Raw genomic sequence first — 19,203 nt, forward strand, 5'->3', positions numbered from 1 at the left:
TTCTTGTGATTGAAGTTATCAATCTTGGTTTAGTCCTGCCAGTGAATATTATGCCTTAGGGTGAACCAGCATTTCTCTAAATGTAGTCCTTTGTTTCAAGACGGGACAGGAGCCTAGCACACAGATTAGGACCTGATTTAAACTGACCTTTCTAGAGAAATGCCCTGGTGCTCCAGGGGTCTGCCTGCTTTCAGATCTTCCACCATCAGAATGGAGCTTCTACAATAGCCTGTTGGGCATAGTCTATCCACACGCCTAATGAAGCAGCAATTCCCCTGTTTCTTCTGCCTCGGCAGAAATGTGTTTGCTGAGCATAGTGGAGTAGGGACAGCTGCAAGTGAAGGCAAACAAAGACTCAGCAGATCAACAGGCCATTAGCTAGCTATAGATTGCACAAGAAGTTCACCAACGGAAAATTATGAGGGGGGTGTTGGAAACCCATCTCCTAAGCTGGCAACAGGTTCAAACAACAAGCAGCCTGATGTTGCTACCAAACACTTCCATAAAAGTACTCCAAATATGTGCTGTTGGCCTTCTCAATGTCCCCATGGAAATGTGTTCCACAGGCAACGACTTACTTATTTATAGCTTTCTCTCACCCAAAGGAAATACTAGGCATGTCACAAATGCTTATGTTGGGCTGGATTTCAAGCACCACTGAATTCAGTGGGAGAGATTTGAGCACTCTGTTTAGCTTCCTTGTGGAAAGGGAGGACCTTAAAGAATGCTTAATATTAGGGTACAATATTATATTAATTATTTGGCCTCTCCCAGGAGAGATCATTTTCTTTAAAAATCACAAGCCCTAGGATATCCCTTGCCTTCAAGTTCATGCCTCCACATTTTAGATGTTTACACTGTGGGAACTCCACTCTATATATGTTCAGAAACTTTGCCTGTAACAACTATCACAGTTAATATGATGTAATGGTTAATGCTGAGCTAAGTGGGCTAAGGTGACCCAAATTAAAGTCCCCATGTGAATCTGGACATCAGGAAATGACCTTCATCGGTCCCTTTCTCTCAAACCAATCTACCTCACCAGGCTGATGTGAAGATAAAACGAGTAGATGCTCCATCTGTACCCCTAGAAGATTCCAACGTCCTCAAAAACAATGCAGGCAGATCTTGGGTGGAGTCATTCCCACCAGGTGGCTCCTCTGGACACTAGCAGCTCCTGCGACAAATTCTACAGCATTTTAGAATGCAAATGCCTATCCCTACCCCTACAGGGTCTCTCTAAAGCAGGGGTTCCTAAACTTTTTACCATCACACTTCCCTTTAGCGTAATCTTAATGTACACACCTCCTCTAAAAATCCAAACACCCAAATAAACAATGAAAACAATACAAAGGGAAAGGTGGGTTTATGGTAACAATGTAAGTAAAAGGTTCTTCACACCTCCCCTGGACTCTGTCTGCACCTCCCCAAGGGAAGTAACCCTCAGAGTTTGGGAAACCCTGCCGTAAAGAGAGTTCTACACAAGAGAATTTCTTCCGAAGGGCATATTAAAATTTAGAGTTGGCTCCTTGCTTCTGTCTGGCATGGGATTCATTTGCATTGCGTGCTGCGTTGTTTTGCAACCGCCCTTTCATTTTTCTCAGTGCACACCTGGTGTTTGCATTCTGAGTTACTCTGGGACAGCTGGGCTCTCCACTCAAACACATGGAAGTAGAAAATCAGGAGTCTGGTAGAGCCCTTTCTGACTAACACATTTTATTTAAACGCATAAGCTTTAGTGAGCTGCAACTCACTTCGTCGGATGTGTAGAGCAGGTAGACTGATGTGGGATTTAAACTGTAATCTGGCTCACATGTAACTTGTATCTGCACAACCAGCCTGTCTTCTCCTCCCTTCCCCCTACCTCATCCCAATTTAAATCCTACATCAGTCTAGCCGCTCTATGCATCTGATGAAGTCAGCTGCAGCTCATGAAAATACATGCCTTTTAATGAAATCTGTTGGTCAGGAAAGGTGCTACCAGATTCCTTCTGTTTTTTTGCTACCAAAACTAACATGGCTCTCCTCCCACAATGTCTACATGGTAAGTGTGAACATGGAGAATGATGATATGAAATAGTAAAAATCCCACTTTGGATTTTGCTCTGGAACATAATGGAGGTAAGTCACAGCCAATGTGGATGCAAATCCCGGTGCCGCTAATTATATACTTTGATCCTATTCCAATAGTTTGGAATTGTCTCTCTGGTTCCATAAATAAAGATGAAGATAACCATTGGTGGTCACTGCTCATTACAAGCAGGAATTACAGCCATTTTTGCAACATGTACAAATGAATATATGTGGCAGCACATGCTGATATTAAATAGTTAAGCAGGATCAGCCCTGGCTGGTACCAGGATGGGAAGCCACAGATGATATTAGGGAAAAAAAAATCCAAGAAGGCATGGTAAACCACTTAGCCAAGAAAACTACATGCTTGACTTGAAGGAGGCTATACTTAAAACTGGAGCCAGAAAAATTTGCCTCTTCTCTAAACTATAATATTTCTGTTGTATACACGTTATATTATAGATTATATTATAGATTACAATATCCAACTGTTGTTGGTTGCTGTTACAGATTAAATAACTTAAAAAGCCAGTACCTGCAAAGATCCCATTTTTAATCTAGCAACCAACCCTGCAAAGACAGGTTCAGCTGAAAAGGACCCACAACAGGGTGAAACTAGGGAGCTCTGTAGCTAGAGGAGAATTTGAAACAAACTCTTGCTATCTCACATTCTGAATACAAGTCAAGTAGCGTACAGTATAAGTCCAGGACTCTAAATCCAGTTCTTTGTCACACTGATGATTTTGAAGATCCAAGTCAAACCTACAACAGATGGAGCGAGAAAGTCCTTTCCAGACTATATCATTCCTGATAGCAGATATGCATCCATGAGCCAAGCAATGTTTATTCATTGGAATAAAAAATTCTCTCAAGATTAAAGACAAAGAATTGCCTGAATTTCAAACTGCGCTTTCATAACAGTGTCCTGTATAAAATAGGGATCGTAATTTATTTCTGGCATGTTGATTTCCCATGTAACTAGAGATGCCCATTACATGTGATCACAGAGAAAGGAAACCAGCTTCGTTTACTCTTCCATGCCACTTGTCAGTTTCATTAGACACCCGCTGGTTTTTCAGACTCTTTCTTCAGAACACATTCCCATCTTAACGTACATTTATAACCCCGGACAATCATTGATACTGTGCTGCTCCAAACATACCCTCAAACTACAACTTCAGCCATAAAGGGGATGGGGGTGGGGGAGGAACTTTGCACAAGACAGCTTTTCCTTGAAAAGAGCTTAAGGCAAACATACAGAACCACAATCTGTGTAACCCAGACTGGAAAAATAGCAAACAGTGCACTTCTGTTACCTGTACAAATAGAATCCACTCAGACACTGATATTCAAACAAAACATTTTAGCAAGAACAGTTTGAAAAACACCTCACATATCTGCCTTAAGTCCTTTATTAGATCTCAGACAATGGTAGAAGATAAGAAACCCTTCATTCATCTGAAGCTAGAAAATACTGGGGCTTGGAGAATGCAGCAAGGACAAAAGACACCATTGACACATCTAGGATTTCATAAACTTGTGCCTAAATTTTAAGGCAGAATGCACTATTAAAAACTATAAAAAAGACCACCACCACCTCAGGATAAATTTGTGGAGCCACTTGTTTTAAAAGCAGTGCCTAAACGTTGGGAAGGTTCTGAAACTACTGCTCTAACTTCCTTCTTGCTAACAGCAAACCCAATTCCTGGTGACTTCATGGACATCTAATAAAACATCCATGCTGTTTGTTGTATTGTCGAAGGCTTTCACGGCCGGCATACGATGGCTGGTGTGGGTCTTCCAGGCTGTGTGGCCGTGTTCTGGAAGTTTTGTTTCCTAACGTTTCGCCAGCATCTGTGACCGGCATCTTCAGAGAGCAGGAGCACAGACAGGAGCAGTTCTCTCTGTGCCCAGGATGAGGTGACCCTTCCAGAACACGGCCACACAGCCCAGAAGACCCACACCAGCCATCCATATTGTTTCCTTTGAAATAGGATGGAAATGGTTTTTCAACTTCCCAGATTAGCCCACGGCACTGGCATTTTCAGAGAGACTCCCATCCAAGAATTAAGCAGACCCATCTTCTTCCAACCCCTGACAAGTTCAGCTAATGGTTTGTCCTATATGCTTAGCCACCAGGTTGGAGTATGGTAGCAAAGGGCTCCTCCTGATGATGGAGGAGGAGGAGGAGGATCATCCTTTTCCTCTTCTGAATGGGACATTGCCTGGACTGTAAAACTGGCAGAGAAGCACTGCTTGAAAGGTACAGGGCGTCTTAAACGTTTTTAAAAGGTGACAATATTACTTTTCATTCAGCTTTCCAGAATATCTAACCAACTTTAGGCCCTTTGAACAATTTTTCATACAGTTTGTCTTCTTGTATGGATTTTCCCCTCTGACAACCTCACAAGTTCTCTTCTAAAAGAAGAGTTGTGGGGAGATGGGCGGAGACAAGTCAAACAAACAAACAAATAAATAACCTCCACAATGTACCCATAAATTCCAGTTCATTAAGAAAAATTTCCTTATCCATTGCCTTTTTTAGAGATGCCTAAGTATATGGGAAAATGAACTGTAGGAATTCATTCTGACTACATATTTTTTATGGAAACTTCAAGATAGGTCTGTTATAGCAGGTGGTTCATCAGGGTAAGATATCCTTCAGCTACCTTCTGCAGCATTATATATTCACAACTAACAAGTATCCCAAAGATAAATGGGATTTATCCCTATCTACAAAGGGCTGAGGCTCCAGCCTTAGATGTACAGCAAAGCAGAGATATTTGGCACAGTCCTCCTTATTCCAAATTTGGATCTCCCTCTGTTATGTTCCCTGTTCAGCTTGCACATTTTTGAAAATTTACCCCTTAAGCCAATTACTTCATGACAAAGTTAAGAACATAGGGTCAGAAACTGTTCAACTGATTCACACTTTATTAGAATATTTTGACTGCAGGTTTTTTAGATTGCACAGAATTCTCTCTAAACAAAAGTCCTGTTAAAGTCTATTAGTATAATTCATTAAAAGAGCCTACCCACCAAAAAAAAAAAAAAATCCCCACTATTTTCAATCCCGTTTGAGGGAACAGAGCATCCTTTTTCTTTTATTTTCTTAAAATTGTTAACACCAACTGGCAGTTATACACTCACTGATGGAAGTGGCTCCACTAAACACAATTAGATGCAACATAACACTGCCGCCAGGCTGCATTCTTAAGAACGCTCATTTTTTACTATGTGACAGTGAAGATAATGGGAACGGCTTCCAAGCAGCACAGTAGGCACAATCATGCCTCAAGGAGTCAAGGTGCTCACCCACGTGAACAGCTTTCCAAATATTCTGAAGGTAGAAATTGTTTTAGAAATCTCAAGGATAAGCTGAGAAATCTAATATTAAAGATCAGTCCCCAGCAGAGAGCTGAAAGGAGTGGAGAAATCACACTAAGAGTATATTCTTTCCAGTACCTATACCATATACCCAGAGACACCAGAAGAATAACACAGGCTATGTTTCATTAAAAAAGGTTTTACCAGGACATTATCTTGGAACATCAGGTGCTCAGTCAAAACTACAGATAACTACAGGGAGAATCTGTATGAAATATCCACAGGATGTTCTCTGTACCACACTCTCATTATAAAGACAAAAGGTCCCTCCAGAGAAAGGGCTTGCTTAAGGAAGGATCTCCTCATTGCATACAGATCCTGCCATCTACTGACAAATCTGTGCTCCACCACCCAAAGCCCACACTCTAGCAATATCTTCATTAGCACCACCGCCCCCCCCACCAGAATCTTGCCCAATACAATACTGATCTTAATAAATATATTTCTAGACTAGAGATTTTAGATTTTTTCCATCCTCCAATCAATACAACTATTGCTGCTTTTTATGTACAATTCAAAATTTTGCTACCTTACTTTGCCAGCCGCCTTTTCTCTGAGAACCTCACTCTACCAAACAACCACCTGGTTTCTGTTTTTTGTTTTTTTTTAAGTAATCTTTCACATCACTTTTAAAATAAACTTGGTTTGCAGAATTAAGAATACATGGTGACTGCTGCTGGGCACACCAATACCACTTTATTTCCCCATTTAAGTCCTTTGTTTTTTGCCAATACATGTTCTTATTATGTACAACAGCACCAGGACTTGGAAGGGAAAGAGGGAGGATGGCACAATCGTTTCCCTTTTATCAGTTTCATAAAGTTGGGCCAAAACAAGCGTGTTGCTCCCTCCATTTCACTTTAAAACTTCTGCCAAGGAACTGCACCTCCTGCTTCATCCTATCTTAGGGACTTCCATCCAGTCAAAGGGTTTGCTGGTATTCAACGGTGGGTGTCTATACAGTAGCTGCCCTGGAGCAGCAGTCCCATTTCTCTTCTGCAAAGAAATAATTTTCTTTACAACTAGAGCAGCACAAGAAGTTTCTAGTTGGGATGACAGGAGAGCCAGCGAAATGAGCAAGAACATATATTTGGCGTAGAAACATATTTTAATCCAATTCATCTGTCTCTAATAACATTTTCTTGGAGCAGGGGCCCAATCCTCTCAGCACATCTCTCTGATTCAGAAGCTGGCAACAAAACTCCAAGGAGAGATCTGGCTTGGATCTTTTAGGTTCTTCACTTTCAAACCTTTTCTGTAAGCCAGGTGGGATATGGGGAAAACACATACACTAAAAAAGTGCCAAAAAGAGTACAATGTCCAACTGGAGAACAGTTTTCTTCACCATTGCAAGAAACATCAAAACAGATCTGAGAACTAAGTTGCCTGAAAACTAGCTCTGATTCTTGTAGCCAATCTGAATTACTAATCCTTTGGAAGTAGCCAATGTGGGGCATGGATTTTTCATGTTGCAAATTCTACTGTGAATGCAGTTCTGAAACTGGGTTACAAGAAACACTTTTTAAACAATTTGGTCTGCTCACAGAAGTTATGTATGTAAGCTTGTATCGCTCAACTGTTAATTTGCTTATCTGTGTTGCTGGCTACTCTCATTCAAACTGGAAAGGAGAAAGATAGTAGATTTGGCTGATGTTCTACAATTGGTTTGCAACGGCGTTGTGTTTCTCAGAATGATAGAACTGTTCTATCAACTCAGACTGGTTTCTTTAGCTTGTCTATATCAAGAAAGCTTTCATTCAGCAGCTGTTGCTGCTGCTGTTTACGTTTCTTTATATTCCGATAGGCTTGGACAACCCGTTCTCTCTCCTCTTGAATGATCCTTTGGCGAGCAAGAGAGGCATGGACTGATTTTTTAACGGTGGTTGTTCTACCGGAGCCCAAAAGAGACATCAGCAGAAGTTGCCTTTGATCACCCTGGAAGATAAGAGAAATTAGCTGGAGAAACGTGAAGAAGAAAAGTGGGTATGAATTGATTCTGAGAGCAATCACGAAGAGAACCAGCTTTAAGAAGAGGATGTCTAAAATATAAAATCCTAGGAACAGTTAGCTTAACATAATACAGTTAACACCAATCAGTAATCTATTCTGAGCTTTGCTGCCCATTGAGTAAAATCCTTCCACAGCAAAAATAGAGGCAAGCACAGTCACTGGCAAAATTAGGAGACAGAACTAGAACTAAATGACATACCTTGTCTTTGACAACACTCTTCCTGGGTTTCACTGTAAGTGTGGGGGGCTGTAGAGCAACTTCTCCAAATTTTATTGAGTCTAAAAGGGAATGGAAAGAAGGCAATTCCAAATCTGATAATTGCAGAGACAACTCCAAAATAATTTAACATGCTTCTTTCATTATTTCCCACAAACAAGCAAACTTAAGCCTGAAATCCACTCTAGCCATAGCCATCTGACAAAAAGATTGTATTTATTTAAAATACTTTTATGGCCACCCATCTTATATACAATAACCCTGGGTGGCTAACAATAGCAACCAATAAAAACATAAAAGATAAAACAATAATGCCACATTATATCCCCCCCACCCCCAAAATCAGGCTTGATGAAACTTGTGTTGTGACTTCACAGTGCCTGCCCTTTGTACTTGGGTCATGTCATGTCTCATCACGTGCTTTGTTCCCAGGCACACCCATGATTCTATTATCCACTACAGGCTCTCCCTCTTTCATATTGTGCTTTGGGACAAAAGTTGAGCCAGCCTGCAGATTGATCACTCTTTGAAACAAAGAGAAACGAGAAGGAATCAAGGAGCTCCATGCTTTCCATATCACCATTCTGCAATAAGCAAGTCTACTAAGCTCCAATACTGATGCAACTGTTGTCTCAAAAATCAGCTAAACATAAATCTCTCTCCTAGAAGGAACTTGGTTTCTTCATAACAAAGTGTTGAAATCCACAGCACTAACCTTGAAAGTGATGCAGAAGCCAGCACATTCTATAAGATGGATACTCTGGCAAGGTTAGGGTGATAACAACTACCTGAAGCACACTAGTGTTTCACTAAAAAGTTTAACCTCCTTTCATATAGATTACAAGAGGTGGTTTGCTATACAGGCTGCTTCTGCTTTTCCAGCCCTACACAATGTTTGTGATGTGCAGCTACAGCAGCTCCCTGTATCTGCAGAAGCTTCTGCTGGAAGAGATTTTGATTCAGCTATCCGTTTGGGGGTGGGGGGAACCAAAGCACAAAGCCACACTCTTAACAAAGAATCAAATCAATCTTATCATCTACAGCTATTGACTGACACTAACCATGATGGACCTTGCTTTTTTGTGGCTTGCTTTATTGTGTAAAATTGGACACTGTAATTTATAAACCATGGCTTATGCATGCTGGGCAGACTCAATCAATGGCTGTTTATTCAACATACCGCTTAAACAAACCATAGCTTGGTGCGATTTGTGAACCTAGTCCTTGTATACCAGAATTCTGACAGACTTCCCTGGATGCAGCCGTGTTACATACAGCATTTCCTCAGAAACAACACTGGCTCCACATTTGCTTGTCCGGATGAAAGTTACCACATTGAGGGCTATGACTGATGTGGGACACAAGTTCTTGAAGTAGCATCTCTGTCCATATCATCCTGACGATGCATTAAACTCTTCAGAGAAAGCCTTTCTCTACACACTATCAGCGGGACAGGTACATCATGAAAAGAGAGCCTTTTTGCAATGGTGCCCTTACTTTGAAAAGCCCTCTGGAATAGGAAGCAGGGATTCAGTTGGTACCAACTTTATTTTCTTTTTGGTTCCGACTCAAAGGCTCCCCATTTCTGTTTCTTGGTGGTTGAATCATGATGATGCTTCTTTGCCTTGTTATTAATCTTCCTTTAATTCTTTATATATGGGTGCCACACTAGGATTCCTTATAGATGAGGTATAGATATTTAATAAAATAAATTATGTTAATACGTCATATTGATAAAATAAACGTAACCTCATCCCATGACATCAGCCTTCCTCTCTATATGGAAGTCAGATTACCCAGGTCTTTCGGCTGCTGCTGAACAAATTCACGAGCTCATCTAGTTTTATATGAACTGCTACCTAAAACTTGTACAGAAAAAGACAGTAACCAGATGGGCAGTTTGTTGAAGGGGCTTGCTGTGGAAGTCTGGTTTTTTGTTTTGTTTTTCGTGGACCTTGCTCTTTACCCAGGCTCTTGACTAGGGTAGCTGAAGCCCCTTCTTAGTTGTGTGTGTATGTTTTCGTTGTTCTCTGGTTTGCCATTATTGTTTTGCTTCTTTGTTCTTATTGTTATAGGGTTTTATTTGTATTTTTTTACTTCATGAACTGCCCAGAGTTGCTGGGAGTCGGCCGTGTACTAAATAAACAAATAAGGGATAAGTTTAAAAAAAAAAACACGCAATAACATCCACAACGAGGCAAAAATGTTAAAAGGCCATGGCAGCATTTTGTGGACAAAAGTATTTCCCTACCTTTGAGAAGGTCCTTCTCAAGCATTGCCACTTTTTTCTCTGCTTTTTGCTTACGGATTTTTTCCAGCTTCTTTTTCTGAAACCTAGAGAAATGGGATTCATTAAACTAAGGATACAGAAATGTCAGAGCTGTCCATGGGCATGTCAAGAAAAAAAAAAAACACTCACAACCAGACTTGGAACTAAAAAGGCTACAAAGCCCCTCATACAGGGAGAAGAACCAACATATCATCTAGCCAATGAAGGATGTTGTTCTAGGCATGTAAATTTGGAGCTACGTTCCACTGCAGTTCGCAGGAAGTACTGTTGGCTTAACTGATTCAGAATCAGGCTGAAAAAAAAAAAAGATTCCGGACAGAAAGGACTTGCTACTCTTAACCAAAAGAACAGAGCAGAGGTAGGGCACAGAAGAGGAGGAAGAGACATTATTGTTAATAACCAGTTCATGTCCTCCTCTCCTAAATGGAATATCCCTCAAGAGTTCCTGAAGGATGGAATCCTTACACACTAGTTCTTGGGTTAATTCTATAATTGGTGAGCAAAGGTCAGTGATAAGCTGCGTGGCCTAGTGACTAGAGAGATTCACAGGGATTTGGGAAAATCCCTTATTCAATCAAAACATAAGTGATATTGGCCAAAAAGGATCTCTTAGCTTTATAGAGTTGTTGTGAAGGAGAAATAAGGAAAATTGGGTTATCAATGAAATACATCTTAAGAATCAGGCTTTCAGACTGCAGCATGGCCCAATTCAAGGGCTGCAAATTCAAACTTAACTCTTTTTTCCTCTGTGACTTTTCTTGGACCTGCATCTCTTTCTCAGGTTCACGCTGTGTCTGATTTTCAGTGAGAAAGCGTACGTGCTGAACTTCCTGCTCCATACGTCTATTATATGAGGATTCCGTCTCCCCTCGCCGCCTCCTGAACTTCGGTACTGGTATGTCACCCTCAGACTGAGGCCTCTGCTTATTTGCTGGGACAAAAATATGGACGTTATAATCTTACCCTGCCCAGCATCTTTCAGAGAGATTATAGGAAACAGCTAGAGCCCAAACCTATTCACTCTGCAAAATACTGACCCCTAGCTTGAAGAAAGAGTTATCTGACAATGAACCGACATGGAATATTGCTTAAAATCAATTTTCTAGGATCTGCAGGAAAAGAGTGTTATGCTATTAACCCTGGATTTCTCTAGGCGTAGAACACTGTGATTTTATGGCCAATGAGCAGAACTAGAGAGCAACCAAATATAGTATGGAACTTATTAATTAGATATGGCACATACTTGCATTGTACATGTGGGATACCAGGGAGCCACCTACAACAAGCATTTGGAAATCTTCAGCCATGTGCATAACTGAAATGTTGGCTACAAAAGAAAATGGACTTGCAAAAGTCTGCATTTATTGTGTGACCAGTATTACCCTCCAGGCAAGCTTAAAAGAGTTGCAACCCTATAGAGATATAGCATGTGTGTATGCACACAATACTACTATAAAACAGGGGTGGATTTTTTTATTTATCTAAATGTATTAAGGTTAGATGCTGACGATAAGCAGCCTCTTTGTTACTGTTGTTTAGAGGACTGATGGCTGCACGGGTAAGCTCTGAGGCAAAATGGATAGGCTAAGCCATACACGTGGTTTAAGTCAATATTTTTGCCTGAAATCCTCAAAGTGTTCTTTTTTTGCAAGAAATTGGGATTTTCTTTGTTTTTAAAACTGCTTTAAGTTATGTTAGGGCATACCCTAGAGTTTTCATATCTTTTCTTTCTCAAAGCATTGAGAAATTGTTCCACTGATTTTTGGTGCAGTAACAGAGCTTAGGGGGAGGGATCAAAAAGAAGTTTGAGGATCGCATGCAGTGCTGGGGTCCCAAACTCCTCCACCCTTCTGATAAAAGAATCCCTTATAAGGCAGACTGCCTCAAACTAGTACCATCCAGAAGAATTGTCAAGACGACACTTCTCAGAATTTCTGGCTAGCTGCTGGAACATATATTGAATAAATGACTTAAAGCTGCTTTTTACCACCTTTCTTTTTCTTCTTGCGTGTGGGGTTTTTTAGTTCATCACGGCTCTTCATGATTTCCCGCAACCGATATGGAATTTCTTGCTCGTTCAGGCAATCTGGTTTTGAATTTGTTTTTTTCTTCACATGGCTAAAATTAAAACAAAAGAAGGAGAGATGCTGGTAAATCTAACATTATTATTATTATCAAATATAAACTGATACAACCTTCTCTAGGTTAGATTGAAGAACCTCTCTATGACACAAGAAGGCATTTCTTTCACATTTTTGTACCTTGCTCTGCAATGGAATTTCAACAACTTCATTCACTAGAATGAAAAAGAAGCTGCTGGAAGCACCTATATTGGTCTGAATTAGTACCGTAGCCAGCCCCATGCTTCAAGTGGCCTTTTGGTGCTCACCAGAGGTGTTCTTCCTACATCTCCTTTTAAGTGCAGTCGGCATCCTCAGTAGTAGAAAATGCATGTTAATTACCATAACTTTAAAAAACTGTTAATAATACTGTATATTTCTATCCACAAAGGGAAGAAGGAAGAATATGCTATAAAAATGGTATCTAGTTTTTACTGCTTACAATCTAATTAAATACTTCCCCTTTTCACCAAGTGTCTCTCACAGGTAATTGAAAGGTGTATGGTGGCATGTCTCTTTGACCTCTTGCATCATTTAACAGTTACATGATGCACAACACTCCAAACTGAATGCCCCCCCAGCACAGAAGTGGGGCAATGAAGAAAACTATAAACATTTCCTCTTTGCATTGGGAGAGGATGTATACCATATGGCAATCTTAATTATGCTGTCAAATCAGCAGGATAAATTACAGCCATCTTCCACAGATTATGATGGAGAAGACATCAGTTCCCAGAATTCTCAGTCACTGTGGCCATTGGGAAGATGAAAAATGCTAGTAAGGCAGAGAAGGTGGTATTATTACTATTACTATGATGATGATCGTTGGTCGCACAGTCAACCAGATGTTCAGACTGGATTTGGCATTTTTATCCACCTATCAAGTCCTTCCCAAGGACCTGGGATAGGCAGATGTAGAATTTTCATCCCGCCTTTTTTATATATAACTCAAGGCAGAGAACATACTTAATACTCCTGCCTCCTATTTTCCCCACAATAACAACCCTGTGAAGTGGGTTGGGCCGAGAGAGAGTGGAGCTGGAGCAAAGAATACAAGTGCCAAATCAAGCAGTAGCCAGTCAAAATCCCAGTTAGTTCTACATTCACTGGACAGCCTTAAACAAGCCGTTATTATGACTGAATGATGAGTGAAGATGGTAATAAATCTGGTCAACCCTACAGGGTTGTTTTACCTATCACTGACACACCTTAAGCAAAGCGCTTTAAATTACACAGAATACAGCTCACCGGACAGATACAGACCTACCACGCGGGAGAAGCCCCTTCCGCGGAGCAGTGGAAGCCATCGCTCTTCCTGGCAAGCCCACCCACGTGCCGCGGCCTCTCCACAGTTGAGTCCCCAATTGCGTACGCACTTTTCCCCCTCCTACTTCCACGGGGTGCCTCGCCAATTTCCCCGCCCAGTAGCGCTTTCCGATTGGTTGAGTTCGTCTCTCTATGGGAATCACGTTGGAGCAGAATCGTGGTTGCCATTGGACGAGGGAGACGTCACGCCCGGCGAGCGGCGAAGGAGACGCAGTTGCCCAAAAGCGTCCGGAGAGATGATGCAATTGGGGGTTTTCCGCTGCCGTCGCGGGTTGGCGGGGTCTTTTGGTACATCAGAAGCGGGGCAGGTGAGAACTTTAGCCGGGAGAGTTGGTGGGCAAAATCAGCTGGGCCAACACAGTTTAGCTGTGTACACACAAAAGGCTAAGCCGCGGGTGCTTGTTTATCAAATAAACCACAGTGGTTACATTCTCACGACACGCTCATCTTCAGTTAAACAAGCTCATTACGGTTTATTCTGTTTGAACCAGTCCTTATGATTTAAATGCCCGATCTTAGCTATGTTTATTTGGAACAGAGTAAAGTTGTCCTCAGCTTACCAGTCCAAGGATCAAAAATTGCTGTGAAGTAGCCCCGGTGTTCAAGGAGAGATTAGCCTGCCCCCAACTAAACATTAAATACTTGCTAAAAAAAAATTTCTGATTCTAAGGTCCTTTGAAGTCAGAATCTTCATTAAGATTAATCAGAGTATTAAAATAATGATCAGACTTCCAGGTTCTCCAGATTCTTTATCAGTGCTGGATGTTCAGCAAAGTAGAGGGAGAAGGAAAAAAAAAAGAAATTATCTTGGTATCATAACCACAAAGAGTGCCAAAAACAAACTGCTTTATGTCTTGCTTCTAGAATAGGACTAGGCAACCAGATGCCTTCCTGATGTGTTGAACTTTGATTCCTGTCAATCCCAGCCAACACAGACAGTGGTAAGGGATGTGCACTCCAATCCCTTGAGCTATCTGGATGCACCAGGTTGGAAGCTACATGCTGTCATGATTTCAGGATTGCTGGGATAAAGAAATGTGCAGTATTCAATAGACCATTTTATGAAACTGTAAAAGTAGCAATTATTCAATAGGTTCCTTAGATAACAGAAATAAGGAGAAGCAGGACATTGGCATAAGCTAAGATTAATTTTAGGGTATGTATTAGTTTAAATAACAATTTAATAGACATTTAACATTAAATTTAATAGAAATTTAACAATTTAATAGAAACCAATAGTAATCTTAGCTATGTTTAGCTAAGTAATCTCACAAAGTAAAGTCCATCTTCAGGTATTAGAGAATCATCATCATCACCACAGAGCAATCATCTTTCTCCAGTTTTAGTTGCTTATGAGTATTAGTGCATAAGAAAAAATCCCAAATCACAATAACTATTACCACAAACCATCAGCAAATTATACTGGCATTCTTGATATGTTTTCTTTTAGGTCTTTTGATTCTGATTTTTCAGTGCCTAAATGCTCTAGTAACAACAACTACTATATGAATTGGTTCCATTCCCTATCTCTATTTAGATATGTCTTTAATTATTTGTTATACAAACCTATATGAAATTTTCTGCCACAAGGTGTGGTGAACTGCTAGTTTAGTTCACATCTGAAGCGGATTGGGCAAATTTGTGGAAGATACAGATATTAGTGGATGGTACTAGTCATAATGGCTATATGCTTTCTCTAGGACCAGAATGGAAAGCTGCTAAGTACCATTTGCTAGGGAACAGGAGAGGGACAACACTATTACCTTCCAGCTAGTTTGGCCGCTGTGGGGAAAAAATATTACTGGATTAAGATACCAATAACATCCTCTCAGCTACATCCACTAGCCTAATATAAAATGAGGCCATCAAGAGCTTTTCCTGAACTAGATTGTAACATGCATCAAAATCCATATTGAAGAAAATATTTCTCAAGACATATTCTGGAAAAAATAATAGCATTCTATATACTATATGTTGTTTATAGTATCCATTTAACAATGCATTCCAAAGCCAACTTTATCATACCAAGTCAAAATGTTTTTAAATCTGAATCTCCTAAATGCATAGTTTTTGACTTTCTATATAAAAGGTCACATGTCAAAAAGAAGAGTCAGGATCTCACCAGAACTTAGCTGATTTGTGTTTTCAGAGCATCTCCAAGAGAGTGAAATGCTGAAGCTTGCGTATTGATCCAAAAGTCACAGGTGGAACATAACCCAGATCTTGTAGGCATGACATATTGTCTGGATAAATAAATGAAATCCTGTAGGTCACATCTTTGCTTGATTTGATTTTGGAGGATGGGTTGGATATCCTGGAAATCAGAAGGGCAGAGGGATATAGGTGTATTGGGGTTTAATTTTGTTTTTGTTCTTACCAGAAGTATATATATCTGTTTGGAGGCCCTGAGGATAGTGATACCACAGTGCTATCCCTGCTGAAAAGATCCTGCCATAGGAGGTTAGCAAACCTAGGGTGGCACCCTGCAGCGCTACTAGAGAGTGGACAGCGTCACTTCTGTGCAGATACGGAGAGCGGTCATGGTACCCAGGATGCTGCTCCCCTGAAAGACAAGTCGTGCTCTGAGAAGGAAACTGCTTCTTCAGGGAACCTTTTTACCATCCCACCAACACTTCTCCCTCCCACAACTTGTTGTATGAGTGGATGCCACAACTGCGTCTGGATTGATTATGCAGAAGAGCTTCTGAAATACTACAGGGATGGTGGAGATCAGGCCTTGGCAGCCGTGGAGGAGCACGTACAGGATGAAAATATTAAAATGTTCTTAAAGATGGAAATTAAGCTCCGTATGAAGAAAGACTGAAATTTTTGATCTGGTGTACTCTTAGTACATGGTTTCAGACTATAGGAGATTTTGAAGGGGAAAATTATTTAATGGTTTCTTCTGCAAGAGGTGTTATGTTTTATTTTATATAAAGAGTTCTAATGATTGTAAGTCTATTATTGTATTACTGTCTTCTTTTAAAATTTAACCTTCTTAAACTATGTGGATATTATTTGGTATGACTTACTATTTTCAGTAGCTGTGTTGATACTTCACATGTTTTTGGATTGTCACACTGATCTCATAGATAGTATTGTAGCAAAGGAGTTCTGGTTTAAGTGGGCACCCAGGAGCAAGTGAATTCCTTCTTTATCACATAAATATGTGCTAAACTTCAATCCCAACATCTCTTAGTAAAAGCCTAGGGTCACTCACTGCAGCGAACCAGTATCCTTTTCAGTGTGGTTGCTGAACAAGCTACAGTGGTTTGGTTTATAGATAACCCTAAGCCTTAAAGGTTGGATTCGTACATTATGCTAAGCCAAAAACAAACAGCCCACATTATGGTCTTGCATCATGTCTAAACCAGACATGCAAGGTATTCCCTGATTTATGTACTGACTAGACCTAGCTCTCTGCTATGTTGTTGTATCTGTGCCTTTAGATCACATGGAGCTCCATAGCCCTGGATAACTCCTTTAGGATCCATTTATCTCCTTCCCCCGTCAGTTTGTTGAAATGCAAAAGCTCCTGGGCTGACTCTAAGTCACTCTGCAGAGTAGCTATAAAGTGCTTACGTTGCTGCTCTGTGGTTAAAAGAAATCCCTGCTCCACTTGCCAGTGGGTATGACGATGCAGAATTGAAGGAAAGTGTGCTCTGACTTTTACAATTTACCATGACATGAAGGAGCGCTGCAGAGCTCTACCCTCTAGCTTGCAGGAAGACTACCATGGCTGGCTGGTCAGTCAGCTAGTGGGAAGGTGGAGAGCCAACCTGGTCTCATCTGTCATCTAGGGAAGAAGCTGCTGTTCCATTGCTTTTTCCCTTTTCCATCATTTCTATTACAGGCTGAAAACAAGAGCAGGTTTATTTTTCATATCTTCATAGCACTTAGAATGTTAGGAGTGTCTTAGGTTAATAATAGTGATTATGTACACTATATCTGTGAGCCAGATTGGTGTAGTGGTTAAAGCACCAGGCTAGAAACTGGGAGGATATCAGTTCTAGCCCTGCCTTGGGCACAAAACCAGCTGGCTGACCTTGGGCCAGTCACTCTCTCAACCTTAGGAATAAGACAAAAGGCAAACCACTTCTGAAAAACCTTGCCAAGAAAACTGCAGGGACTAGTCCAGGCAGCTGCCAAGAGTCAAAACTCTTAGGCACATACGCACACACAAAAAGTACACTATAGATGACTTCCAGATATAGGTTATATTGGTGTGCTGTGATGTCTGAATGCAACTATCTTCTGTAGACTTTCACTTAGGGACACACTGAATACAACAGTTCCATCATCTGCACTACTCTCCTTGATAAATGTATTGATTTTCATTTTTATGTAGTAGTATTAATGCAATGGCACTTTATAGAACAATATTTATTTCCCATACATGCTGCCTTTCCTCCAAGTTAATAAGGCCTCTGCACAGTATATAGACAAGGTTTGCACACCTACACTAAGTGATAATGTGGTGTTTGGTTTTTGCCAAACACAGTTTGTGGATCCAGCACTCCTAAAGCCTTTTAAGCGTTTAGCATATTGTGCAAACCCATCCATTTATTCAGTAAACCATGCCTTAACACACTGGGTGAATCCAATCACACACACAGACAGTAATTTTGGGAGGAAGATTATTCTGAGAATAATTAAACTAAGCTCATCTGGTGAGCTTCACACCTGAGCATGGAACTGAACTTAAGTGACTACAGAACTTTCCTCGCCGCCATGCATTACTGTACATTGTACTCTGAGGAATTGACAATACAAATTTGTTTTTCTCTTGTGACCCTTTTTTTTTCTTTTTCCTATCCTGCATAATATTTGTAATAAGATAAGAAATTATTGGATTCCCAGAACGTGCAAACTCATAATGTGGATACCTTGCTTTTGGCATATTAGCAATTGTGGTTTGTTCCATAAATAGTGGTTAAAATAGGGCTACCATATTAGGCCTGCAAAATCCAGACCACCAGTAGATGGCAGCAAAGAGATATAGAAAATCCAACTCTGCTGCCATCTGGGGTTTTGCAGCCTGATCTGGTAGCCCTAGTTAGGCAAACTCTTATTGCACTGTCGGAATGCAACCATTAAGCCCACATCAATGTGAAGCATTTTCCATTTCTGATTTTCAAAGAGGCCTCAAATGTTTCATGTTTTATACAGAGGAAAAGCAGAGGTGGAAAGAAAAAATCAGTGTATGTTAGATCTTAGTAGTGAGTATGCATAGAGAATGGAGGTAGTGGTGACAAACCTCTTCATAGTCATTGGCTACGTTACATAGCTTGTTAAACTAGGCTATCAGTAGACATAGTGTGCCATCTGAGTATAGTCTATGGGTCAAACCATGTTCCAGGCAGAGCATTTTAATTATTTTACTCAAGGTTACTTCCTTAACTTACAACCTAGGATTTACATGTTGAACAGATAGGGATATGGGGTTTGTGGATAACTTCTGGACACAAAGACAGGAGACAGAGCACCACATAGAAATGGCACATGAAAGGATAAGTAAAACAGGACCCAAAGAGAATGGAAGGAAATAAATCCTCCTCCTGCCCCATCCACAGTGTCTCTAAACTATAATACTATAGCTGTTATTTTTAACTGAACAGTAACAAAGAGGAGGTGAGATGTCAACTCTCTGGCCATAACTGCTGCTTACCAGCGAGCTGGATTTGGTCTTGTATTGCTGTGTCATCCGGGGCCAGATAGCAGGGAAATACTTTATCCATGGTTACTGCCTGATTAGCCACTGCAGGTTAGGCAGCCGTGGC

The 19,203-nt window shown here is 40.6% G+C and overlaps 3 protein-coding genes across 3 annotated transcripts in view; 1 reads left to right on the plus strand and 2 right to left on the minus strand.

Annotated features, from left to right (window-relative positions):
• Nucleotides 1–328, minus strand: part of GPRC5C (G protein-coupled receptor class C group 5 member C) — a 39,922-nt gene extending 39,594 nt beyond the window's left edge. The window contains exon 1 of the mRNA XM_025164893.2: nucleotides 148–328. The gene's annotated coding sequence lies outside the window, so the exon portion shown is untranslated. The remainder of the gene's footprint in view (nucleotides 1–147) is intronic.
• Nucleotides 329–4,831: 4,503 nt separating this feature from the next.
• Nucleotides 4,832–13,494, minus strand: CCDC137 (coiled-coil domain containing 137). The gene is made up of 6 exons (XM_007419843.4): nucleotides 13,361–13,494; nucleotides 11,968–12,095; nucleotides 10,713–10,908; nucleotides 9,939–10,021; nucleotides 7,670–7,749; nucleotides 4,832–7,395 (listed from the first exon to the last, which is right to left on the minus strand). Exons 1-6 carry the CDS (start codon nucleotides 13,402–13,404, stop codon nucleotides 7,174–7,176), a joined length of 753 nt encoding a protein of 250 aa, XP_007419905.1. The 5' UTR covers nucleotides 13,405–13,494; the 3' UTR covers nucleotides 4,832–7,173.
• An 86-nt stretch (nucleotides 13,495–13,580) lies between these two features.
• On the plus strand, nucleotides 13,581–18,193 carry OXLD1 (oxidoreductase like domain containing 1). Its single transcript, XM_007419844.4, has 2 exons — nucleotides 13,581–13,731; nucleotides 15,804–18,193. The coding sequence occupies exons 1-2, from the start codon at nucleotides 13,660–13,662 to the stop codon at nucleotides 16,245–16,247; spliced, it is 516 nt and encodes a 171-aa protein (XP_007419906.1). The 5' UTR covers nucleotides 13,581–13,659; the 3' UTR covers nucleotides 16,248–18,193.
• Nucleotides 18,194–19,203: the final 1,010 nt, after the last annotated feature.

The sequence above is a fragment of the Python bivittatus genome, unplaced genomic scaffold, assembly GCF_059951505.1.
Source record: "Python bivittatus isolate LINGU-HERP-01145 unplaced genomic scaffold, Pbiv_v1 ctg000220_np1212, whole genome shotgun sequence".
Classification (NCBI taxonomy): Eukaryota; Metazoa; Chordata; class Lepidosauria; order Squamata; family Pythonidae; genus Python; species Python bivittatus.

Coding starts and splice junctions, on each gene's coding strand:
- CCDC137 (XM_007419843.4), bottom strand. CDS start 13,404: ATGGCTTCCACTGCTCCGCGGAAGGGGCTTCTCCCGCGTGGTAG. Junction 12,096..13,360: donor GGGCTTCTCCCGCGTGGTAG/GTCTGTATCTGT, acceptor TTTTAATTTTAG/CCATGTGAAGAAAAAAACAA. Junction 7,396..7,669: donor AGAGTGTTGTCAAAGACAAG/GTATGTCATTTA, acceptor CTTATCTTCCAG/GGTGATCAAAGGCAACTTCT.
- OXLD1 (XM_007419844.4), top strand. CDS start 13,660: ATGATGCAATTGGGGGTTTTCCGCTGCCGTCGCGGGTTGGCGGGGTCT. Junction 13,732..15,803: donor GTACATCAGAAGCGGGGCAG/GTGAGAACTTTA, acceptor TGTTCTTACCAG/AAGTATATATATCTGTTTGG.